Source organism: Tasmannia lanceolata, unplaced genomic scaffold (genome assembly GCF_043159265.1).
Source record: "Tasmannia lanceolata isolate RefF3 unplaced genomic scaffold, GAP_Taslan_0.1 ptg000016l, whole genome shotgun sequence".
In the NCBI taxonomy this organism is placed as follows: Eukaryota; Viridiplantae; Streptophyta; class Magnoliopsida; order Canellales; family Winteraceae; genus Tasmannia; species Tasmannia lanceolata.
The window spans coordinates 3,062,429-3,088,725 of NW_027518693.1; the positions used below are offsets into that span (position 1 = coordinate 3,062,429).

General features: G+C 39.6%; 2 protein-coding genes across 2 annotated transcripts; one reads left to right on the forward strand and one right to left on the reverse strand.

Moving 5' to 3' along the window:
- The first annotated feature begins 220 nt into the window (after window positions 1-220).
- On the forward strand, window positions 221-9,901 carry LOC143848432 (COBRA-like protein 1). Its single transcript, XM_077357379.1, has 6 exons — window positions 221-515; window positions 611-690; window positions 1,520-1,967; window positions 8,577-8,733; window positions 8,811-9,085; window positions 9,506-9,901. The coding sequence occupies exons 1-6, from the start codon at window positions 404-406 to the stop codon at window positions 9,796-9,798; spliced, it is 1,365 nt and encodes a 454-aa protein (XP_077213494.1). The 5' UTR covers window positions 221-403; the 3' UTR covers window positions 9,799-9,901.
- Window positions 9,902-13,229: 3,328 nt separating this feature from the next.
- Window positions 13,230-17,845, reverse strand: LOC143848331 (nitrate reductase [NADH]-like). Its single transcript, XM_077357246.1, has 4 exons — window positions 16,772-17,845; window positions 16,527-16,667; window positions 15,544-15,776; window positions 13,230-14,575 (listed from the first exon to the last, which is right to left on the reverse strand). Exons 1-4 carry the CDS (start codon window positions 17,772-17,774, stop codon window positions 13,277-13,279), a joined length of 2,676 nt encoding a protein of 891 aa, XP_077213361.1. The 5' UTR covers window positions 17,775-17,845; the 3' UTR covers window positions 13,230-13,276.
- Window positions 17,846-26,297: the final 8,452 nt, after the last annotated feature.

Consider the following 26,297-nt stretch of genomic DNA (forward strand, 5'->3'; position numbering starts at 1 on the left):
TTCGGTGGAAATTTAAAACCATGGTCATAAATACACCGGTAAGGGCTCTCCCAAGTAAAATGAAAGGGACAAATATATCATTTCTCATTTTTTTGTGCATGGGACCCACCAAGATTTTTCGTCATTAATTCATGCCAAAATATTTCTCAGTACACCCCCATTTTCAGGCTATTTTTGGAAACGTAAGTCCCAATGCAGCGAGATTCATATCACGCGGAGACGCAAGTCTAAATATGGAAATTCTGAGGGCCTCCTCATTCAATGAAACCCCCTCAAAAAAAAAATAATTTAAAATGTTTTCCTTATACGCCTCAAATTCCTTCTCTTCATTCTCCATTTCCCCTTCTCTGTATCTCCTGTTGTCTCCTCTATGTAAAAATTTTCCCTTTGTTTTTTCATCTGTATGTTTGTTCCATGCAAGTATAGAAAGGAGATGGGACAAAACAATATAAAACCCAATTTTATAGGTTTTCTAATGGGTTTTTTTATCATTTCAATCAAGTTTTGTGCATCAGGTGAGTTGGGTTTTCTCTTTATCTCTACATATTTCTCTGAGTTCTTCTAATAAATGTTGTTTTTTTATTTTTTTTCTTCTATTTGTTTATTGTAGATGCCTACGATCCAATGGACCCCAATGGAAATATCACGATCAAATGGGATGTCATGGAGATGAATGGCGAGATATACAAGGTGGGTTTTCAATTTAAGAAGAAAAAAATTTGCTGATTTCTTTAATTTTTTTACATGGGAAATGATATTTCCACCCCTTTTTTATTTGTATTGTTCTGAAAATGAGGTTGTTTTCAGGGAAGTACAAATCCAAGAAGGGTGGAAATGCAGTGGTTTTGTAAGAAATGATGAATTAAAGGGGTGGAAATACTAAAGGGGAGGGTAGAAATATCATTTTCATTTCCATGTTCCATGTTATAGATGATGGACAAACGCCCTTGTTTTGATATTGGCACTCTGTTCTTTATCTCTCAGAGATGCTAATATCCGTTTTCTGTATATAGAATGGTGTGACTGTGAATCAATATGCACAATATTTCAATGTGAAATGATTTCAGCACAACCATATTTTGATATTTTCACGCACCATCTTGTCTTTTAGTATTTAAAGAGCTGTCAAGAGGTTATTACGTCTCCCAAAAATGCAATTAAAGAAGAAAAGACAGTGGGGTTAACGCAAATATCAAAATATGGTAGTGTACTGATAACATTTCCCTATTCCAATTCAGGGGTCTACAAGTATTGTAACCAATCAAACGGTTAGGATTACTGGATGGCTATGGTGGTTTCCAATATGGACGGTTTTGATTATATATAAATGTATCACATCTGTAAGCTGATCGTGATCGTTGATTAGATAGGGAAACACAGTGAGTGGGCCCAAATCCACAGACTAGCCTTTCTTAGGAACCTCTCCTTGATCAATAGCTCAGAATCATCTATCCAAAGCAACAAATCCTAGATCGACGGTCACGATTTGACAATAACATAAATTGTGTTATATGTGCAGGCTACCGTGAGCATATTGAATCATCAGCTCTACAGACACGTGGAAGCCCCTGGTTGGAAGCTAGGGTGGGCCTGGCAGGGTAAAGAAGTAATTTGGAGCATGTTGGGGGCCGAGGCCACGGACCAAGGCAACTGTTCTATGTTCACCGGTTATCTCCCACATTGTTGCGAGAGAAAGCCAGTCATTGTTGACCTATTACCGGGGACTCCGTACAACCAGCAGACAAAAAACTGTTGTAAGGGAGGGGTATTATCGTCAATGACACAGGACCATGCTAAGTATGGTGCCTCATTCGAACTATCAGTGGGTAGGGCCCGCAATTACACTGACCTCAATTTGCCAACTAATTTCAGCCTTGGAATTCCTGGATACACATGTGGGCCAGCGTATTTGGTGGACCCCACTAGGTTCTCAACTGACCAAGGCCGACGCTGGACAAGGGCTCTCAGTAAGTATTAAATAGAGGACCCTCACTTCTAACTTCTTAATATTATAATGGGAAATGATGTTAGGCCAATCATATTTTAATATTTTCACCCCCCCCCTCAGTAAGCATGCGCCCCCCCTTGTAACATTATTTTGACGTCAAAGAGCGTTAAAGTTGCCCACTGTTCACGCCAAATCACCTTATAGGGGGGTGGGGCTGCGTACTACAGCGGGCACTAACCCATCTTGTCTTTTTGTATTTATAAGAGCTGTCAAATGGTTATTACATTTCCAAAAATGCTCTCACTATCCAATTAGGCTCTGTTCACTTGCGTTCCCGGGAAAGCAAATCCCTGGAAAACAGCCTCTTTTTTCCTTGACAAGACCTTGATAAGACAGAATTCTAGTGTTCACTTGCTTTCCCGAGAAAGTAACAAGCCTAGGTGGAAAATGTCAAATAATGACATGGAAATTGCCAAAATTGATGTGGAAATGTCTCTTTTCCCACAAGTGTGGGAAACCAAATCCCACTATTTTGGTCGGATTTGCTTTCCCTGGAAAACTAGTGAAAAAAAGGTGGGCAAGCAGATTCTCGGGAAACCTTTTCCTGCACACGTGAGCAGGCGCAGGAAACCTTTTCCTACACAGTTTCTCTGTTCACTTGTTTTCTCGGGAAAGGAAAAGAAAATGTTTCCCGGGAATCTGACGTGGCATTAGGAAAAGAAATCCAAGGAAACTGTGTAGGAAAAGGTTTCCCGCGCCTGTTCACGTGCGCAAGAATTGTGCAGGAAAAGGTTTCCCGAGAAACTGCTTGCCCACCTTTTTTCACTAGTTTTCGCAGGAAAGCAAATCCGACCAAAATAGTGGGATTTGGTTTCCCTCTCACACTTGTGAGAAAAGAGATATTTCCACATCATTTTTGGCAATTCCCATGTCATTATTTGACATTTTCCACCTAGGCTTGTTACTTTCTCAGGAAAGCAAGTGAACACCAGAATTCTATCTTGTCTTGTCAAGAAAAAAAGAAGCTGTTTTTTCAGGGATTTGCTTTCCCGGGAACGCATGTGAACCGAGCCTAAGGCTATCTGTGCAGGAAAAAATTTCCCTAGAGAAGAAAAGACAACAGGGTTTGTGCAAATATCAAAATATGTGATCACATTTTCCAATGTTTGTTCTTAAATTTTATATTTTTATATGTTTCATCTTCTCAAAATTTTTTCCTAATAATAGAAAATTTTAGAATTCTTAAGATATAACCTTCGCCGTAAATTCTTGAGACAAATATTTGTGACTGGTCATAACTACTATGGTGTCTAAATGCTTAGGAATGGACTTCATCTGTCTCATCAGCCATGAATTGTTTAGGCTATAGACAATAAATATGGAGATGATACCCCCCCCCCCCCCCCGGCATTACGTGCACACCTCCTGAAAACCTGATTTGACATAAAAAGTGGGCAACTTTATGTCAAATCACGTTATAAGGGAGGGTGCAAGTACTGCAGGGGGTGAAAATAGCATTGCCCTAAATATAATCATTGTTATTGTCGAGGCCCAACTTGCAACAAGCCTTGTGGATAAAAGAAATTATATGATGCTCGACGGTGAGAATGTAAAGGGCGGTAAGAGACAAAACCTGCTGCCTTGGTTTTTGAACCAAGAAAAGTAAAAAAAAAAAAAAAAAAGGGGGCTTTCTCTTGGATTAAAAATCAAGGGAGAGATGGTTTTCTCTCTCTGTCCTTTATAATCTCACGGTCGGGCATCATATAAGTTCTCTATAGATAAATGGGTGTAACACCAAAACGGTTGAGTCTGAAGCAAATAGAATTGGGACAAATTGGTATAGCAACTAAAGTGCACTCAAATACAAAATGAGCTTGTTGAACCAGGAGTTAAAAAATACAAAAATTATCAAATAAACTTCAAGAAAAGTGGGTTCAATGAAAAAAAAAAAATGGACTCATAAGCAAAGTGGGCCCATCGAAGAAATTTAGGCTCTTAGTAGTAAAAATTGTATAGTAAAGTCCTCTAAACATAGTAGTAAGAATCAGAAGAAATATTCTGAAAGAATGCAGATGAAGAGAAATAGGGTATGAGCTTGTTAGAATTAATTTTATATGGTTGCAAGAAGAGCCCAAGGTTGAGGGGGTCATCAAACACCTTCTATAGAAGTGAAGGATGAAGAATTATAGGATGTTAGAAGGGTAGTTAAGCGGCAATTATATCCATTGGATCATGAGGTTTGAGAGAGTGATGGTAGTACCATTCATGCATTAGAAGATCTAAAACCAACAATCATTTCTTTGAACATGAATAGACAGCTGAGTTGAATGAAAGGGAGGAAAACTCTAGAGTTATCAAATTCTTGAGATTGGGCCTTAGGGGTTGTGATATGATGTTTATATCATTGATATTAATGGAAGGTACCGACATGAAGATTTTATTGATTGATTGAATATCGTGAGTATTCAACTATAAAGTGTGCCATGTCATAAAATGGTAACAAATGTGGCCATTGGGGAGACAAAATGTGTCTGCATGATGGGAAACGACACAAGAAAAGGTGAGAATCTATGAAATGTTGATCAAATTGTAAGAAAAGGTGAAGAAAAAATTATAGTAGAAATTTCTACTAAAAATTATCTACAATAATTATAACAGAAGATGCAAAATTTGGAGCAAGGGAATCAAGTGTGGATGGATGACTACATTGAAAAGTTTAACCTTCTCATAGCTCGAAATGACATGATAGAGAGGGAAGATAAAAGTGTGGCAAGTTATGTGGGAGAACTGAATTTTCCCACATAGGGTGTGGTTACTCTCTAACCATATTGTTTGTTGCGGGATGCATATAATCTTTTGATCAGCTTGAAAAGTAACAAAATATGGCATCAACATGATAGAAAAAAAATCGTGATAAAAAATGCCACAGAATTCCAAGTGTAGACAACAAGATAGTTGGGTAGTGATAATAGAGGCGAGGAAATCCAAACACCCAATCCTCAAGGATTTAGGAGAGGAAATTCGTAAGCTTCAACATCCGGGAATGTTCAGGAGGGGCCTAGTAATGCAAATCAACAAGAGATATGGTGAAGTTACATGGAGTGCCTAAGATGATTACGTTATAAAAAGACACATAATTTATAGTTACAATGGAAATCTTTTTCTACGCATCATTTATAGTTTGATGAGACAACGGGCTCGCACAACCTTGTGCAGCGTCTGCGTATAACTCTTTATGCAGTATGTTTGCAAGAAAGAGTCCATTCAAGGTAATCTATGGTGTGAATCTCAGCAACCTTCTAGAGCTTTTGCCATTGTTGCTTGCGGGGAAGATTATTTGCATAAGATAATAGATAATGATATGCATTAGAGAGATCCACAAGCAGGTGTGCAAGAAGCTAAAACAAAGAAACTCAAAATATAAGAATTAAGCCAGCATGCACAAGTGATATCAGGAGTTTTGCAAAGGTGATCTTGTCGTGCCTATTTACGTATAGTTTCCAAAGGGTACGTACAAAAAGTTCTACAATAAGATGGTTGAACCATTTTCCATGCTGAAAAGGACTCATATCAACAGTTAGATGTTAGCCTTGCTGGAGGAGAGAGAGACTTTCAACTTCTTCAACGTTTTAGATTTGTACAAGTACCATATATGGATGAGGGATTAGCACAGTTGAGTTCATTTCCGACCAACGGACAATGACACATTGCAAGCCATGACCCACCAATGATCGACTTGTGGGTCCATGGTTCACCAAAGGGCCAGCGTGACCCTCAAGTAACCTTAGGGTAGTCTTTTCTCACTTTTAAAACTTATTCAAGTTGGACATAAGTGGGTATTTGTTTATACTGAAGTAGTGGGCCTGTGTGAGTGGCAATTATATCTTTTTACCATCATTATGAAGAAGCGAGTCTGAGTGGTAAATGTCTCATTTTACCATTATTATGCAAAATTTTATAAGGAGGTCTCATGCCCAACGGATTTTATGGTTTTGGAGGCTATCTTATTTATGGAATAGAAAGATCTCTTTTTTCTTGGTTGTATCTTCCAATTCATGGTTTTGAGTGGAGCTTAGGGTTGGACTTTGAGTATACACTACAAGAAAAGTGAGATTCACCAACGGTCATGACCGTCGGTGCATATGCCAATGAATGTCGGTGAAGCTTACACCGACGCTTTTAGCGAGCGTTGATGATACTACCGTGCCTAAAGGTATTTACCGACATTTCTTTCAAAGCGTCGGTGGTGATATCAATTATACCGGCGTTTATGAACGTCGTTAAAAATAAAAAACCAAATGATATATTCCTTCAATCATGCTAGTTTCTTATTTGTTTTGTTCACTCTTTTCTTCATTAGGGTTTATTTGTTGTTGTTCATTTGAATTATATAGCTTTATCTTATAGATTACACCATAGATCAGGTCTTTAGACTGTTTTGGGATTATTTCATGCTATATTGGTATTGCGATTAGATTTTTAAATTTATGGCTGTTTGGATTTGTTTTAACAGTCATCCTATACTAATTTTAGCAAGTAAAACCTTCCTAGGACTGCATCAATTGGTATCGAAGCCTAGGTTAGGTTGATATTTTGTTAGAATTATTTTTCTTATGGCTAGAAGAAGAGTATGTGGTAGGGGGGTCATCAAAAACCTCCCGTGGAGTAGAGAGACACAATATTCAACACACATAAAAGGAAAGTTTAGTAACCAACATAGCAATAGAGACCTTAGAGGCATGAATCTCCTCATGGGAGCCGCTCGGGCACTAGAACCGTGATTCAACACTCATTAGGTAGGAACGATCAAGGAACACGATTCCAAAGAGATGAAAACCGCTCCCATGACACTCCCAATCTGATCCTATTACTCCATCAATCCCATCCCACCATCACTAACTTCTTTGCATCAAACTCCTCCAACTCTTCAAATACTTCATTAGAGTAAGCACAGAGGTGTCTTCAAAAAGTACGAGGAAAGAGGGCACGGAAATGAAGCTGGGTAGAAATTACTAATTTTTGATATGCTTACATTTTGAAAGATATATGTATGAAGATTGTTAGAAATTACTATTTTTTAATGTACTTGAATTTTGAAAGACATATAAAGAAAATATTGCATAAATGCTCCCAATCTTAGTTCTAGGCTCTCACGCTTCCCCACCCCCGCCCTGTACCCGCGCTTTGTGCTTCTATGATAGGGACGCTATAAGTTCTGAGAGTGATGATAGCAATTACCCATCCAAAGGTCTTGAATTTAACTCATTATGGACATTCTCCCGTGTTGAGACACGAGGGAGGGAAAACTTAGATTGTTCAATTTGTGGAAAGGGGCACTAGGGATTTCAATATGAATATTTATATCCCTGGTTTTGATGGGAGGAATCAACTTGAAGATTTTAATGATTTGTCGAATATCCTGGAATGAGCATTATATTAGAAAGTTGGGTCAAATCATAAAAAAAAATGAAAACTTGTGGCCATTAAGCTGAGAAAACAATGTTTAGGCATTGTGGGAACAACTCATGAGTATGATCAAGGGAAGGCAAGAGCGTATGAGGAAGACGAGTATCATGTCACTAGAAAAGATAGAGAAATCTATCTGAAACTTAGTTACTACATTGTGCCATAAATGCAAAATAGTTTTGAAACCTAGACATGATTATTTGCAAATAATGAAGTTCTGTAAATTGTGGCGTATGATAATTTCTTAGGATTTTTGGTTAGTTAGGATTCCTTTTTAATTTATAAGTTAGAGTCCTAGTTATAGTTAGAAATATAAGTTTAAGCTAAACTTTGAATAGAATTAGAAGATGACTTTTAGTAGAATAGGGAGAAAACTATTTGAAAGTCTATAAATAGGGGCATATGCATGTGTAGAGATCAACAAATTTTTCATTGAATGTAAAACAAGTTTTGTTTTTTCCCCCCTCTTATTTCCTTGTTGATTCAAGGGTTTTCATCAAAGGGAGACGGTGTTCTCTTCAACAGGTTGAAGAAGAAATCTTCGCCTTCTTTTCACATTCCGCCATGTCAAAGTGATGCATTTAATGGTTTCCAAAGAGGGCCTAAGCCTCCTCCCTGTCAGTCATTGAGTTTCTAAAATAGGGCTGCACTCCTCATTTAAAACTTTATTTGTTTCAATAAGTCTCTAGAGGAGAAATTTAAATTTGTCTGTGAAAAAAGGGGGTGTAATTATTAATTTCCCTTAGATAACAAATATTTTTTTGGTAGTTAAGCTGGATTGAACCTCAGACCTCGAGGTTAGAGAATTAATCCTCAACCAACTGGGCTACTGGCTCAACGATAGATAATAAAAATGGAACAGGAAAACTAAGATTAATTTGTGTTTTGTACAAACTAACATTCCTCACTATTTTATTTATTTAGGGATTTGCTAGCATCCATCGCAGAAGGCATTTTGCGGATGGGCTGTTGCATATGAGAGCAGCCACACCGGCTCACTTTTCAGCAGATTTTTTGTCTTCATTCACGATGTGGCTGCTCTCACATGCAATAGCCGATCCGCAAAATGCCTTCTGCGATGGACGCTAGCAAATCCCATTTAGGAATTTATCTAACATTCCATTATTTAGTTGTCATTATTGTTTTTTTTTTTTTTTTTCAGTGACGTGGAACGTGACGTGTACTTACTCGCAATTCTTGTCATCGAGTGGGCCCACTTGTTGTGTCTCCTTGTCATCCTTCTACGACAGTACCATCGTCCCCTGCCCCCAATGCAGCTGCGGTTGCGAGAGATCCACGGCATCAGCAAATTGTGTCAAGTAAGTCTCCATTGAAACATTTCGCCCCCTCAATTACTATCACTTCTCATCTTAACACTTCTTCCTGGGTAATGCAGGGCCGATGGACCGCACCCACTGTTACAGATGCCACATGGAATTGATGGGACGACACCGGTTGTGACATGTACGCCTCACATGTGTCCGATCCGGGTTCACTGGCATGTAAAGCAGAGCTACAAGGACTATTGGAGGGTGAAGGTAACTGTGACTAACTTCAACTATGCAAAAAACTACAGCCAATGGAACCTTGAGGTGCAACATCCAAACTTGGAGAGCATAACACAGATCTTCAGTTTTAACTACAAGTCTCTCAATCATTATGGCTACGTTAGTAAGTCCTCTTCACTTCATAAACTAAGGCTATATTTGGCAACCATGGAATTTTTTTCGTGGAAGATTACATTACCAACACTACAAGAAAACCCCTTATAGCGCGATGGTAAAAAGGCCATCCTTGTTTTTCCGTCCCTATTTATATTGCGACCGAATGTTTTCCGTCGCTATTTATATTTATGGTTGGTTTCTGTCAACGTAAAATGGGTGTATAATTTGTTTTATGCCCATTTTACGTAGAAAGAAACTGAGCTCTAGCAATGAATTTTGGTCCTTTGGTAACTAAATTTATCGGTCCCCAATGAGTGTATTTGTTGTAGTGTCATTATCAAAACAAGGTAGTCCTTGTGTATTTCATTTTAGCTTGTATTTTTCTTTTGTATGATTTACTTTCCCACATATGGGTTACTCTCTTCAGATGACACTGGAATGTTTTGGGGGGTCCAGTATTACAATGAAATGCTGCTTGAAGCTGGTAAGAATGGAAATGTACAAACTGAAATATTACTGCGCAAAGATCCTGGCATATTCACATTCAATGAAGGATGGGCTTTTCCAAGGAGAATATCTTTCAATGGGGATGTGTGTGTAATGCCCCCTCCAGATGCATACCCCATTCTACCCAACAGCAGCTCAAGACAAGAAGCTTTTGCACCATGTAACTTCATAAGATTTTTTTCTCTGATGTTGTTTGTCGTGTTATTGTTTTAGAAGATAAAAACCTTTTTTAGCTTGGGGGTTTAATTTCATTCAACCCCATTTACATGTGATGAATGTAAGAGACAGAGAAGAAAATTAGATAGCTTTAAGTGCATCATTTGGTGTCGTAGAGGGGACTGAGAGGCTTTAGTCTGCTAGAATATTACATGAATTCTGTCTTTCCATAGTACCCAAGTTGAGAAAAAAAGGTTGGAGGCCCATAACTCTTTGGAGTCTGTCCCTATCTTATTGACTGAAAGAGGTAAGCATCTCATGGGGTATTAAAATGGTGTCTTGTATGTGTCGGCCTAGAATAAACGCATATTAACAAATTATTCTGCATAAGATAGGCCTAAACCGGCTGACAACAAACTTGGAAAGAATTGATGGAATGGTCTGAACTGATCTAATGTGCCCATGCATTTGTGTGCTTCTAGATAAGGGCAATGAAGGTTTTGTTTATATCGTTTGGGATGTGCTCAGAGTGGAAAGACACACATTTCACTTGAAAGAGGACATCCAGATCATCGCATAGACATTATTTTTGTTTTTGATTTAGATTTGAAATGACAAAGACCCATGGAGATAATCTCCCTGACCTCATGTCCTATATCACAACATAATTGAAAGGCTTGAGAAAATATCTCTCTCACTTACATTTAACGCAGAATGTCAGTTCATGCACTACTACAGCAGTTCACTATGACAATGTGTAGTGGATACTTCGCTATCTGAATGCACTTCTCAGACTTCTATGTCTTTGCCTTATCATATATCCTTCTCTCATTGCTCATTCAGATACAGACAGGGCTGGGTCCCAAGATGATCTCCGATCTAGAACTAGAAACTGCATCTATTTTTTTTCCCCAAACCTTATCTTGGTGCTCATGGAAACAACCTACGGCCTGCGTTACAGTGTCGAGGCCGAATACAAAACACTTGTTATCGGTACCACTGATTTATGCTGTATACAATTCTTCTCTGTGACTTCGGCGTATTTGTTCGGCGACCCCTTCTCTTTTGTGTTGGAAAAATGTCAGCGCCTTTTACTTGGTTGTAAATCCAATCAACCATACTTGTACCAAGCATAATAAAGTGGATTGCCACTTTGTGAGGGAATGCACTGCCTGTAGAGGCCTTACTGTCTAGTTTATCAAAAAAGTGAAGATCAAATTGTTGATGTGTCCACAAAGGCCATTTTGTTTTAGAGATTTGTTTAGTTACAGGACAAATTCGCCATTGCTAAACCTCTAGTGTGTCTGAAGGAGGGTTCCTTAGTAAAATGGCAGCTCACTTGCCACATATAGTAACCTTTCCCTTTTTGTTTTCATTGTTTTTAAGGAGCTTTTCATGCTCCCCTCACTCCCACCCTCTCAAGTCCCTTGTGCCCAACTCTCACTACTGGCCCATAAATATTGCATGGAATATTTTTTCTTCACAGCCAAACATGGCATTCGTTTTTTTTTTTTATGAGATTAAAACTTTTTACTTTTTTGTTTTATAAACAAATATTCAATAAAATTTAGGGAAATTACATTTACCCCGCCCCCCCTCTAGTTTCTAACACATCCACTTCTACCCCTATAGTTTAAAACATGACAACTACACCCCTGTAGTTTCAATTTGTATATGGTAGGTCCCCTCAGTTGACAGTTCATCCACAGATTGAAGGGTTAGGATGATCTGATGGAGCTGATTTTTTAGGCACACCCTAACTATGTCAGGGCCCATCAAATGAACGCTTTGGATCATCCAAACAATGTGGGCCCACTGTGTTTTTTATAGTGTTTGCATTCGGGTATGAGCCCACATTGTTTGGATGGTCCAAAGCGTTCATTTGATGGGCCCTGATAAAGATAGGGTGTGCCCAAAAAATCAGCTCCATCGGATCATCCTAACCCTTCAGTCAACTGAGGGAGCCTACCCTATACAAATTGAAACTACAGGGGGTGTAGTTGTCATGTTTTAAACTATAGGAGTAGAAGTGGATGTGTCAGAAACTAGAGGGGGTGTAAATGTAATTTTCCCTAAAATTTAACTATAACGCTTTGTAATAAGATAATTACACCTTTAGTTACATCTATTAGATTTTTTTTTAAATGCACCTCCTGTTGTTATTGGTCTATACACCCATATCTTTCTTTCTTATATATTTTTCATGCAACCCTCTACTATAAACATATTATGCAAAATAGGAGGAGAAAATGTAAACGAGAGAGGAAGATAAAAACAAAAATATGGGTGTAAATACCAATAATAGGTAACCAAAATATCAACTACAGCACGACTTTTATCATTGATGTTTAACCCAAAATAAAAATGTACGACGATAATGGATCCAAACTTTGTCATTTCTATAAACATCGTCAAATATGAAATATCAATCATCTACCTCAGGCCCAACCGAACCCACTCTAGCAATTCCAACTCAACCGACTCATCCGAATCCAACCCTAGTCAACCCGACCCAGTCCAATCCGAGTTGACCCGAACCCAAGGCCCAAACTCACTTGACCCAAACTCACCTGACCCAAACCCAAAACCCAAACTGATTCAACCCAAACTCAACTCTGAGTTGAGCCCGAACCGAACCCAACCCGAGTCGACCCAAACTCAACTAAACCAGAGTTGAACCCAATCCAAACCCAACTCGAGTAAAGCAGATTCAACCCAATCCGAGTTGACACCCAACCCAACCCAAACCAACCGCCAGTGTACTCCCATTCAAATCCAAGCCCATCCCCAACCCAAACCCATTTCTAATCCTTATCCTAACCCTCATTCCCGTTCTTTAGAAAATCCCATTCAAACTCAGGACATCCTATCTGAGGATATCTAATCCTTGAATTTCCAACCTTAGGGAATCCCGATCCTTAACCCAATTCCTATCCTTCGTCTCTCTTCCTCCCTCATCCAATCCCCAATTCCAATAGGATTTCAAGTCTCCTTTTCATTAGGATCATGCTAGAATAGACATACTAGGAACCCGCATAAGCAACTTGCAAGCACATAGCATCTAGACCCTCCAAGTTCATGGAAAAGTGTGAAAATCAAACATCAACACATCAGAATCTCGAAAACTCCTACAAAACGCCAGCAATAATAACCTTGTGGGTGCAGAAGGGACCCACCGTCCCAGATCCAGGCTCCACAGATATCGATGTTTGAAAGAGGGAAACTATCCTCGGACATGCTCTCTTGAGGTCTCTAAAATCATCATACCTTCGGTCTCGCCCATGTTTCTTCTGGCCATGGACAGTGTTAAGAATCCAATGAAGGTACTCAACTACTTGGAAGCTGGCATTTAATTAATTATATATTTATTTCAATATTTAATAACTTGCTATTTTGCTATTTTTGGTTATTTCTATTATTTGCTATTTTGCTACTTATATTATTTGCTATTTTTCTATTTTTGTTGTTTCGAACAACATAAGAAAAAATGAGAGGGGGGTAACATATGTACACACTAGAAATAATCGCTTCCACATCAAAACGTCAAGCATGAGTTCTTGACATCGTAATTCATCTTCTCCAAGTTAGGCAAGACAGCAGACTGAATCATCAGTGGTGGTCCACACACAAGCGCCAATGTATCCCTTGACCCTTCAGGAACAGGAATATGTTCCCTAAGGATATTCTCCGTAATATGACCTGTACTATATCTCCACCCTTCCCTAATGCTATTGCTAATCACATACCAAACCTTGAGATTCGGGTTCTTCTCCGCCCACCCGTCGATCTCCTCCCTGAGTAGTATGTCCTCCTCCGTACGATTTGCATACACCAAATACATTTCCGTATCGTCCGTTGGATCTTTTAAGATCGACTGAATCACTTGATAGATCGGAGTAATTCCGGTCCCACCAGCAATCATGGCGAGTCTCCTGGCAAACTTATGTTTGCCATGGACAGTGAAGTTGCCGCGTCCCATATACTCGATGTGCCCCAATGGGCCTTTTATGTCGAGCATTGCACCAATTGGAAGAGACTGAAGGTGTTGTGACATGAGCCCCCCATTGGGGAATTTGGGGTGGGTGCCCTTAAAGTAGATCTTGACTAGGAGATCAAAGTGTCCGACCTCGTCCACGAAGCTCGTGGGTGTGTAGGCACGGATGCAAAGTTTGTTGTCAATTGTGGCCGAGAGGAAGATATGCTTTCCAACGGGCAATCCGAGGACTTGATGCTTGGCGGGTAATGCGAATCGGAAGACGCTAACATCGTGGGAGATTGAAATCTTGGAGATGAGCTTGCATTGTATCTTTTGACCTGGTATCAGGGCATTCTTTTTTTGTATAGATACTTCATTGATAGTAGCCAAGTTGGAAAAATCGGATGCCTCATGAACAATGGCATTAGAGGTGATAAGTTCACCAATTCGAAAGTCATCTAGCATGGCCTTCGCCTTGTCAGAGTGGATTGCATCAAATTCCTCGGTGCAATCTGTGCCCGCATTTATGAGGATGCTATCGGACCCGCCAGGGTGGTCATTGAGGAAGTTGGTGCAATCATAGACATGCCCATGGACGACAATCCATGGGGAATCCGGGGAATTGTGCTTCTTCACTTCGGACATGGAGAATTGCTTGGAGAATGTGTTCACGAGCGGTGTATAGATGCTCTTCTTGAGTGGTTGGCTCTCTGATTTCTCGAGGTGCTTTTGGGGGGCCATCCACCCGCCGGGCTGGTTCGCGGGCTGGGTCGGATGCTCGAACACCAGCTCGATCTCATCCTTGTGAGGTTTGCACACGTTCATCTTCACACGGAACCAACAGTTGTTCATCATGCCCTACACACCCGGCGCACGTTAGAGATTAGTTGCTTATAATGTACCCAAAAAATCAAATGAATACACCTATCATTGTGTGGCTGGAATTTCACTCCAAATAAAGTTGAACTTCCGGCTGAGAGTATAATTCCCTACCATGGATTTTGGATGATGCAGCTTAGTACGGGCGTGCATTAGAGGAAAAACAATGAAATCATGTATGGTTGTGCTTGGGGTGCTAGTGTACTACCAAAAATGAGATATTTTATGGTGTGAGGCCTGAACTCGGGTATTTTTCTAAAAGTGTAGTGAGTCAGTTTACAGGGATGATCGAAGCCTTTTATTTGTTGGGCCACAACGTAAATAAGCTGTACGGCATAGATCATTTCCATCAGATGATCATACCCCACCGATCTGAAGGACGGCATATTATAGAGACCCCTATAGATTGGAGGGTTAGGATCATCCTACGCACGATGAATGAACCTTGGCGAAATCCGACAAAACGTAAAAAAAAAAATATTTTAATTGTTACAAAATTTCGGTGGAAATTTTTGGGAAAATGTTAAAAAATTTAAAAAAAAATTGAGAGTTTTGATCGAATTTCTTAAAAAAATTTATGAAATTTCGGAAAAAAATGAAAAATTCGGTCAAAATTAAGTAACTTTCAGCTATGTATCATTTCGATTTCGGTCTCGACCAAAACCCCAAATTTCGGGTTTCCGTCGAAATTTAAAACCATTATTAGGACAGAATCAAAGAAATGGTTCGGATCAACCAGAGGTTTAGCCCATTGTTTAATGTAGATTCTTCCATAGGGAATCTCATTAGTTGTGCAAGGCGCACGTTAGAGTGTCTCCCATAATGTGACATGACCGTGTGACCTACGACTCTAACTGAACCACTCAAAACAAGAAGACTAAAAGGGCAAAAAAATCCACAAGCCCTTGCTTTGATAATTGCACCACTTTGGTTAATTAGAAACTAACCATGAGGTTCCAGATGAGCTTCTCGGGCTGGGTGTTGTGGGTCTCGTCCCAGGCTCGAACCGCGATCTCTTTAGACCTCAATAGGTCCAACACCTCCACCTCCAAAGACCAGAAGCACCAGCACCAGTACCTCCCATATTTGTTCGGCTTCTCTGGCCGTTCGATCGAACACACCACCCACGTATCTCCACCGTCCATCGTCACCTCCACCCGCGTCACCTTCTTCCCTCCTCCTGTAAAACCCAACGAAAGATTATTGTAATGGTCTGTCTTAGGGTTTAATTTGCCTTCTTTTTTCTAATAATGGGAGTCAGCGTTAACCCAATATTACTTCGCAAAAAAATCAAGGGAAAAATACACTTAGATCCCTGTAGTTTCTGACACATTCAACTTAACCCCTAATGCGTAAAAAGTTACAAGTAGACCCCTTGTGGTTTCAATTTGTAAGGTAGACCCCCTCAGTTGACGGTTCATCCACAGATTGAAGGGTTAGGATGATCCGATAGAGCTGATTTTTTTAGCCCATCAGATGAACGCTCTGGATCATCCAAACAATGTGGACACATACCCTGAATCCAAACACTATGGGCCCACATTGTTTGGGTGATCCAAAGCGTTCATTTGATGGGCCCTCACATAGATAGGGTGTGCCCAAAAATAAGCTCCATCGAATGATCATAACCCTTCAATCTGTTGACGAACCGTCAACTGAGGGGGCCTATCTTATACAAATTGAAACCACAACTTTGTAAACAATAGGGGTTAAGTTGAACGTGTCAGAAACCACACCACAGGGGGTCTAAGTGTATTTTTCCCAAAAATCATATGAATGGGTGCTTTTAAGAAAAGACAAATAGAGAGGGTGGAAATAGTGGAGAAAGGGGGTCGAGATATAATTTTCCTTTTGTCCAAACGACAAAGACGAGACAAACCATAAGTTAAGCTTTCAGCTCTATTCTTATTTTTCAGAATTTCTACCATACCTGAATATGCGTACCCTCTTAATTTATATGGCTTCTGCATTGTAGCTGAATTTAGATTCAGAATTTCTTCATGGCCCGGACTCGTGACCACCGAATTTATATTAAGCTCGTTGATCACATACTCTGGTTTGTACCACCAGGCTTATAAAATGTTCAAAAAAGAAAACTCAATTAGAACCCAAATTAAGAATTAATTTGAAGAAGAAAAAGAAGAAGTAGTAACTTAGAAGAAATTTGATAACCACCTTCAGCATTTGCAAGCTCATCATCCACATGAGAAGGTAAAACTTTGTTATCTCTATAATGATAATAATTTTGAGACTCCTCTGTAGTTACTATAATTCTCTTGAGCCATTTCACCATTCTCCCCCCAATAAAACCCGGAATAATCATCCTTACAGGAAACCCATGATCAGGTGTTAAAACCTCCATGTTTTGCATGTAAGCGATTAATATATCTCGCGACGGATCCATAGCAACTTCAATTCTTATACTAGTACCATACTTGGACCCTCCACCTCCAGGAAGGTCTTCAGCTCCTTCAAAACAGACATTTAACGCACCCTTTTTCCGGCTAAAAACCCCACATCGTTTCAGTACATCTCGTAACCTCACGCCACACCATACCGAAGTAGATATACCGGCGGATCCCCAGTTAAACCCAATAGTTTGTTTCACCATGTTTTGTTCTTTGCGACGGTTTCCAGCACAGACGAGAGTGACGGGGAACTCACTCGGCTTGAACTCGTTGACGAGTTGACTCATCGTGAATTTAGTGGGACGTTTTACTAATCCGCAGATCTCGACCGTCCAATCGTCCCAATTCGCTTTTGGGACTGCCCCGTGGCTACGAACGTAGTGGATTGAGGCGGGTGTTATGAAGCCATGGTGCATGAGTTTGGTGAGTGGGGGCTCAGAGTTGAAGGGGTGTTTACCTGTTAGACGGATGAGAGACGGGTGGCGCTTGATCCAACCGTCGGATGTACCTTCGTCTCGAGGGTCGAATATCAACGGCTCTGTTTCGTTGTTGTTTTTTTGGGTCCAATCGGGGTCTTGTTCGTCTGAGTCACTAGAGGAGTAGTCGAGAAGAGTGGTGTTTGTAGGAGGTGGGATTTCTTGAACCGGGAAGTTGCAACCTCGAACAGGGGAGTTAGACCGGTGGTTCGCTCCGGCCGAGAAACCTCGAACCATGGTGGTTAGACCGGGTTGGAGGTGACTGTACTGTATGTTTTTGACAGATGCCGCCATGAGAGAGAGTTTAGTCCTTTGTTTTGGCTTCTGGGCTTTATCTTTTTTTCTGGGAAGAAGGGAAGGGTGCAATTCGGTTGTTATATAGGCTTGTAAAGTTGTAAGCACGAAACGTGGCGATGGTGTGAAGAGGGCCCACCTTAAATGTAGAGAGAGACTTGCTACCTGTGGTTTTGGGGGGTTTGGTGACTAACGGCAGACCCGGAAAAGAAAATATCAGGCAATTTTTATAGAGATGTGTGAGGGCCCAACCCAATTTCTCTTTTAAATTTCATTCAGGGAGAGATTGATTCAAACCTAGGGGATGATTTTCCAAAGAGAGAAAAAACAGTTGAGATCTACTAGGAAATTTTGCTGCTGACTTTTGCATGAGAGAACAGCCACATAATCTCACTTTTAGCAATACCTCTCCTTGAAATTCCCTAGCAAATCCATTTTTAAGGAAATGCTAAAGTAAGTCATTTTTATGCTCCCTCAAAGTCACTTACTGGTCACACTTATGCCTTGTTTATTGGATCAATCCAGTTGATCTGAACTGCAGCCATAAGTCCGCCTAAATACTGTTAATGATGTTAGAACAAGCGGTAGAAAACAACGAGATCTAACTTATAAAAAAATTGTGCAGAAATATAATATATATTAACTTGAATAGAGGATGATAAACAATCTAAATTGCGATACTGCCGTACAAGGATCACACGACTGAACCACCTCCAAGAACAGCAGGAGAATAGATTGTTGTAATGCACTGCTCAACAATCCAATCAGGCAAACTCTCTTTGAAATCAGACAGTTTCTATTATTAGGCTCAAGAGTAGTCTCTTTTTCGTCTCTTTGGAAACTAGTATCATAGCTCTATTTATAGAGTTCAAATAACAACCCAAAGGTCCCTTTCGAAAACCAAGGAACTCCTTGAAGAGACACACCCATTAAAGGTCTTACAAGAGTCGTGCATGAATCCTTAATCTCAAGAGTCATGCATGAATCTCCACATACATTAAAACTTCTAAAATTTAGAGTCACCATTGATAGGTTATCCAAAAGGTCATGTAATATAAAGAGTTACTCACAAAGAGTCATAGGTATTATGAATTTATTAATGTTACCATTATATAAAGAGTTACTCACAAAGAGTCATAGGTATTATGAATTTATTAATGTTACCATTAAATAGATTCATTAATCTATCTCATTCACTTGTCATGAATTTGGAGTTTCGACGAATATGAAAAGTTACCATTAAAGCCTCAAGTCTAATTTGATAATTTGAAACTATTTATTAAAATAAAATCCAATAGATGAAACCTTGACGATCGATGAAATAGTATTGCCAGATAGAATCAATTTCTTGTGTCAGATACTATCATGTAGCAACATGCAAATATTGTATTTGACCGTGTGATATTCTTTTCATGCAAATTATTATATTTCGTATACGATTTACAAAAATTTATATTTATTCCACATCTAGTTACCCCAATTCGCAACTTAATTACCATCTGAACTCACCGGTGCATCTCCAATACCATGTGACTACATTCATAAGCTAATTTTTTATTTTTTATTTTCACCACTAATGAGAGCACTCAAAACTATGACCAGCGTTTCGTGGCTGGTCTGACATGTGACAGACAAGCGTTTGTCACCATTCACGAGGTGGTTGGTCTGACATGCAACAGACCAGTCGAGAAATGCCTTTTGCGATGGATGCTAACAATTCCCAAAATCTATTTATACATATATGAGAAATTATATGTTGAATGGGCATGTCGGTCGGTATTGGTGGTACACCCTTGATATTTGATCTAGTAACAGCATCTTTAAAAGTGCACTGTTGTTGGATCAAGTATCAAGCGTTGTACCACTAATACCGATATACATGCGCATTCACCATGTAAAATCTCTACAAATATATAATCAGGGAAATGATATTAGCAAAAACATATTTTGATAATTACACTAACCGATCTGGTCTTTTATTAGTTAAAGAGCTGTCAAAGGTTATTATAGTTCCCAAAAAGATGAAGAACCCAATTACAGAGAAAAAGACAAGCTGAGTCTGTGTAATTATTAAACATGGTAGTGCCAATATCACTATCCAAATATATGTCAAGACAATAACATGAGAACCGTGTATAATCGATTAGGAATCAAAGAATCGAAAGAAGATATTTAACTCATTAAAAACATAAAATAATAGAGACAAATGGAGAATCTAAGACTCTTTTAAGAAACTAATTAAATGGAGAATCTAAAGAAGAGTAAATAGGAGAAGAACCAAGGGGGGTTTGTGATTGGAGCTGGAAAAGAAAGGCAAGGGTAGAGTGTGAAGTGGCGGATGGGAAAGTCCAACAGGCAAAACTGCTTCTTGGGCAACCCAAGGGTAGTTTAACCCCAAAACCCAAAGTGACTTTAGGCTTCACCAAAAGGCCAACTTCACCTTCCCATGCTTCCATAAGCCACAAGCTCTCCCCAAGTTGTGGCCCCAATCACATGTGAAACTGACCACCCATTTTTTTTCTGCCTCTGCATACTCTCCTTCTTTTGTTTTCTGCATTTGGTCTTCCATTTATTATACTCTGGCTTTCGGAAGATAAAGAAGGAAATCTCTATGAGTAAGAAAGTAACCTTAGATACAACAGAGGTACAGCGATGTCCTTGACCCCTTGTCTTTATTCGCATCACGTATCTGATTGGGAAGAAGCATGTGGTTTTGGAAGGGGAAAGTCTAAATTTCGCTTTTGCCCTTACGTCGTTATACCTTGTACAAGTGTCTTCTTTCAAGCTGGGGTCTTAAGTGAGCTGGCTAGGGGGGGGGGGGGGGGGTGTTAGTCGCGGCGGATTTGAAGAATCCTCCGTTAGTCGGACGTGCCTTTTTTCGGGAACTGTAGAGTACACCCTTAGTCGGAATTTAGGAAAGTCACGATCTTTAACGCAGGCGCGAACTTGAAGTTCCGAGTTATAAGAGAAAAGCTCGATTATAATGTTCGCCTCACACAGGTGAAACTTTAAAAAGTCCGGGGTATCGTATCATCCAAGCCTCTACCCTAATCTCTGGGAAAGAAAGAACTCCATTGCAAATCTGCCCTAATCTCTAGAAAAGAGAACGCAATTGCTAAGGTTTCAATAGGGAGGCTCCTCTCTCTGTGTCATTTTATTCTTCATCATCCATTTCCATTGCTAGGGTTTCTGAGGGGTATGCTCTTCTCCCTCTCTCTGCCATTTTTTTCTTCATGATCCCTTCATTTTTAAGAGATTTTGCAGCCCTTATGGGTATTTTGGACCTGGTTTCATGGGGTTTGGTTGCATGTTTTTTCGGTTTTACGAGTTGCTTGTTTAAGAGATTTTTGACTATGATCCTTACTGATATTTTTCATTTTCTTTCTCTTATCTCTCTTGGACTGGTAAAGTAGAAGAAGATAAGAAATTCCATTCCTCTGAATTCTCTCAAATTTTGAGGGTTTTCTTAATTGATATGTCACAGTTTGTTCAAAATCATTTTTTTCATATTCTTGTTCAATTTGTTGGGTTTTTGTTATAATATAGCATATTTGTACAAAAGCTTAGTTTTTTATAATCCATCATCTTTTCTTCGTCCTTTTTTTTTTTGGTATCTACAATTTATAATATACCATCATTTGGATGGGTCTTCTACAATTTTAATTGAAGTTGAAACCCTCATAATTTGGTTGTTATAAGTTTGTCATAATGTTTGACTACTAAGTGTCCGTTATAATGTTTGATTTACTCTATAAATGTGATAGGACACATCCACAAAGGTATGGTGTGTCCCACCTTGGAATGATCCGGCTATCCATTTGATAAGTCTTGCTTTGGATCTCTTGTGGCCTCCACAGGAGATCCAAAGCAACCCTATCAAGAGGGCAGTTTAGATTGCCGGCATAGTTGGCTTGATTTTGGGGCTATAGGAGATCCAACCCAAGCCCTATCAAGTGGACGGCTCAGATCAATCTAAAAAATAACTTATTATTGCCCTAGACAGATGAGCCTATAACCCTATCCAAAGTGAAATGACTATTTTAACAGGACCCTCAAATGCACAATATTACTTATATATTTTAGTAGGGCTTACAAATCCATGGGATCATAGTAAAAATTGATTATTAAACCTCTACGGCTTCAAATTCATGTATTTGTTGATGACTAATGGGTGATTTCAATGTCCGCGTGACTCTAAAAAGTCTCCGCCAGAGTGAAAGTCCCAAGTGTCTGCACATTAAAGTCCAAGTCCCCAAAGAGTCATGGACAATATGGAGAAGTCCGCACATTAAAGTCCGCACATTAAAATCCCGCGCGACTAAGCCCCCCACGAGAACTTGGGAAGCAACAAGTGGTTTTTGAAGGGAAAAGGCCAAATTATGCTTTTGCCCTTGCGACAGATGTCTTCTCTAGAGCTCACCTCTTAGGAAGAGGAGAGAGAGAGAGAGAGAGAGAGAGAGAGTTTAGGCCTTGTTAAATTTAGGAGATTTCACTAAACTTTTGGATGCGTTTACAAGAAGATTAATGTGTGCTTATATAGAGCACTTACAAACATGGAATGGAATTAAGATAATTACAGAAGGAAATAGTCCTAATCAAATCTAGTTTCCTAATCTCTCTTGCTTGCCTATTCTAATCCACTTGCCTAATTTATCTAGTTGCCTCATTTAGACAACTTACCCAATATATCTCCAAGATGATCCAATGCTGAGATCTCAACACAATCAACCAATGAGTTCTTTTGAGATCTCACATATTCTAACATGCCCCCTCAAACATATGTGGATTTTTCACATACGTTGATTACAATGAAATTCCCCAATAAGAAAATAAAATTTGGGGGATGTTTTCCTTTGAATTCATTTAGGCCTCTTTGGATCCCAAGGAAAACATTACCAGCGGAAAAAAAAAATTGTTGGGAAAATTTATCCAGATCGATGATATAATTAGTAAATTTAGACGATCTGTAGAGACTGATCGCAGCATTTGGATCATCATATGGAGTTGATTTAATGGGCACGTCCTATTTACATTGAGGCCCAACAAATGAATGGTTTGGATCTTAGAATCAGGTGGGGCTACCTAGTTCAAAGACAAAAACAATTCCACTTGTTAGGCCCCACCAAAGTTTCTGTTTGAGAGAGAGACTACCGTTTGTTGTGAAGGGGGTGAATTTATCACCGGCCCATAATCTTATATGCAAATAATTTCGTAGTACTTATGAATCTTAGTTAATGACTTCCAAAGTGGCCTTAATACCCCATTTGTAAATAAGATTAACTTAAAATAATCCTATATACAAATAAGGACCAATTTTGGGTGGTATCCAAAGAGGCCCTTAGCTGATAATGGAGTTGGCCCACCTCAGGCCCATTTAATTTTTGACAAAAGCTTTACCCATCCATCCCCTTGCCTTGGGTCCACAATACGACCCATCTGCAACTAGAAAATAAGAGCATTTTGGGCCCTATATCTTTGTCGGATTGTATCTCTACCAATAACAAAACAGAGAGAGAGAGAGACCGCAACAAACGAGTTTGTTACGAAAGATACTCAGTCCCACACAACAACAATGCTATTTTTACATTCAACTAATTTACCAAGTTCAACGTCTTAATGGGAAACCAATCTAGAAAATAAGATCAACCATGCAAGAGGTGGAGAAGGAGAAGACCAAGAAGGGAGAGTTGTGCAAGAGAAACAACGTTATCATCACCATCTATGTCGAATCGCCGACAAACCGACGGCGAAACCCGAACCCTCACAGTGACAAAAAGCGAACCCACCATTGGAAACCTTCAACAGGTGGCTATGATCGGAGGGCGCAACTTCTTGCCTACTCACAACAGTTAAGGTGGTCCAATTTGAAAGAAAACCAAAGGCCTAGAAGTAAGTGGACACTCAAAAGCAAGGTAAATTTAAGTTCAATTGCCCAACATATTGCTTCAATTTATCGGAATTAGATTCATTTTTCATGCATGGTTGGATGATGATTGAAATTTCTATTCATGATCTATCCATCTTGGCCTCAATGATGATTGAAATTTGATCTGACAGGGAGCATTTTGTTCAAAATTTCGTGTCAGGATCCGACGGCTCTTCCTTCCCATGACAAGACCATGGAGATATGAACGGCTCCAATCGAAAGGGGAGATGGAAGAAGAAAATTTCCGGTGTAGGCGAAGATCGGATTCCAATCGAAGAGCAGGGAAGAGAGGATCTTGCTGCTACTATGTAGGCTGCATTTCAATTTTCATCACAAGGACGTTTAGATTAAAAGGGAAAGATAACATGAAATGAACTTGGTCCCTGTTTGGATTGGAGGAATTTTCTGGAAAAGTTAGGAAAAGGGAAAATATTTTCAAAATTACCTACTTTATGTACAAGGATAACAACAATCCTATTCAATTTTTACTTAGAAGGGGACTTCAATTTATGATGATATCCCCCGAAACTAACCATAAGCGTATTATTTCTCTCAAAATTGTGAGAAGAAAATTTTCCTCACAAAATTTCCCTTGGGAATGTTTTTCTTGCGATCCAAACAGGCCGAGTCCCATGAAATCTAATGATTGGGCCCGCGCATATTAACGTGATCTTGACTAATCTCCTATTGGGCCCCATTGTGGAGATGCCATATCACAAAAGTCATCCCTTCAGACAATGAAATGAAGGGCCAAGATCATGACAACATCATGCGAGTGGGCCCCATCAGGGCATCTATTGAGAGCTCTCATGCAAGTGAATATCGTATATTCATATGGAAATGATATACATGCCCCCTTTTCTTCCCCTCGCCACCCCCACTAGTGTAAGAAGATTGGTCATATATACACTAGTGGGGGTGGCCAGGGAAGAAAAGGGGGCAAATATATTGCTTCCCATATTCGTATTGTTATTTAACTTATCTTTTTTTAGGCAACGGAAACTCATAACTACACCCTTTTATTGATTGATGCGCCCCTATTTTTGTTTAACTTTCAACATATTTTTTATGGGCAAGTTGTGTTTGTCGAACCCGATCCTATTTAAAATGGAGGGGCTGTGTTGGATTAGTGATATAAAATCACCTGGGTATTACTTCTTTAAGAATGGGCATTCTTGGAATGTGTTAAAAGTCTACTAAATAGGGTTTTATCTTTAGTTGGGCATTATTCTAAAGATGAGAGGTTAATAGCTTTCTCTACAAGAAAGGGGTTTTTCTCTGTCCAAGGGTTTCTTCTTCTTCTTCCTTTGTAAGAACTTGATCCAAGGTTATCGGGGTTCCTTTTATGGTGTTTTTGGGTTGTGAAGACATTGTAAAGAGGGAGTTTGGTTTTTGCTTGAGTTGTAAGAAGAGGGTGTTGGTGGGGTTTTCACCATTGTTGAAGAGGTACGGGTTTTAACCCTTGTTTGTAATTTCCCATTGTTGATAGTGAAGTTTACTTGCCGGATTGCCCGTGGAGTAGGCCAAAGTGCCGAACCACGAAAATCTCTTGTGTCTTTTGCTCTCTTGTTTTTTCTTTATTTATTTTACAACACACTTAATTTGTGCGCATACTCGTTTGGGCTAATTTCGTTGGTTGCCGAAGGTTATTTGTTGTTGTTTGGTTCAAGTAGTCTCCGATAATCGGATTTCTAGCGGCGAGGTCTTGCAGCAACAAGTGGTATCAAAGCATTTGGGATTTGCACACAGGGTGTTTGTGAAATTGCTTGAGAGAGGTAAAGTTTGAGAAGATGGCGAGTCCTCGATTTGAGGTGGAGAAGTTTGATGGAAAAAAGAATTTTGAGTTGTGGAAGATGAAAATCCATGACTTGTTAATTAAAAATGGGCAACATATGGCGTTTCTTGGAAAAGACAAGAAACTGGTATCTATGTCGAGTGATGATTGGGAGGAATTGGACTTGAAGGCTAGGTCTACTATTCGCTTGTGTTTAGCGAATGAAGTTTTATTCAACATAGCGGGAGAGAAGACGGCTGCCGATTTATAGGCTAAGTTGGAAAGCTTGTATCAAAAGAAAGTCTCTCACCAATCGGATTTTCTTGAAGAGGAAGATATATTCTTTGAGAATGAAGGAAGGCACAAACATATCCGAGCACTTGAATACGTTCAACAACATCATTTGCCAACTTGAAAGTGTTGGTGTGAAGATGGGTGATGAAGATAAGGCGGTTACATTATTGTGTACATTGCCGGATAGTTACGAAAATTTGGTTACAACTTTGAGTTGTTCCGAGGATGATTCTCTTAGCTTGGATGATGTGTGTAGTGCATTGCTTGCCGATGAACTCCGGAGAAAGGTATCATTGGAGAGTTTAGGTCAAGTAGAAAATGAAGCCCTTGTGATAAGAGGGAGATCAAGTGAGCGTAGTAGCTCATCAAAAGGGACTTCGAGAAGCAAGTCCAAGTATTGATCAAAATCAATGGGTCGGTATGACAAAGATGCATGTTGGAATTGTGGAAAGAAAGGTCACCAAAAGAAAGATTGTCGGTACAAGAAGGGCTTCGGTAAAGATTCTAACTCAGGCCAAGAAAGGGGTGT

Excerpts from the sequence above, each read along its gene's own strand:
- LOC143848331 (XM_077357246.1), bottom strand. The coding sequence starts at position 17,774 with ATGGCGGCATCTGTCAAAAACATACAGTACAGTCACCTCCAACCCGGT. Across the intron at positions 15,777-16,526 it reads AAGAGGGTACGCATATTCAG|GAGGAGGGAAGAAGGTGACG; the intron begins GTATGGTAGAAA and ends TGGGTTTTACAG. Across the intron at positions 14,576-15,543 it reads AGCTCATCTGGAACCTCATG|GGCATGATGAACAACTGTTG; the intron begins GTTAGTTTCTAA and ends CCGGGTGTGTAG.
- LOC143848432 (XM_077357379.1), top strand. The coding sequence starts at position 404 with ATGTTTGTTCCATGCAAGTATAGAAAGGAGATGGGACAAAACAATATA. Across the intron at positions 516-610 it reads AATCAAGTTTTGTGCATCAG|ATGCCTACGATCCAATGGAC; the intron begins GTGAGTTGGGTT and ends TGTTTATTGTAG. Across the intron at positions 8,734-8,810 it reads GCATCAGCAAATTGTGTCAA|GGCCGATGGACCGCACCCAC; the intron begins GTAAGTCTCCAT and ends TGGGTAATGCAG.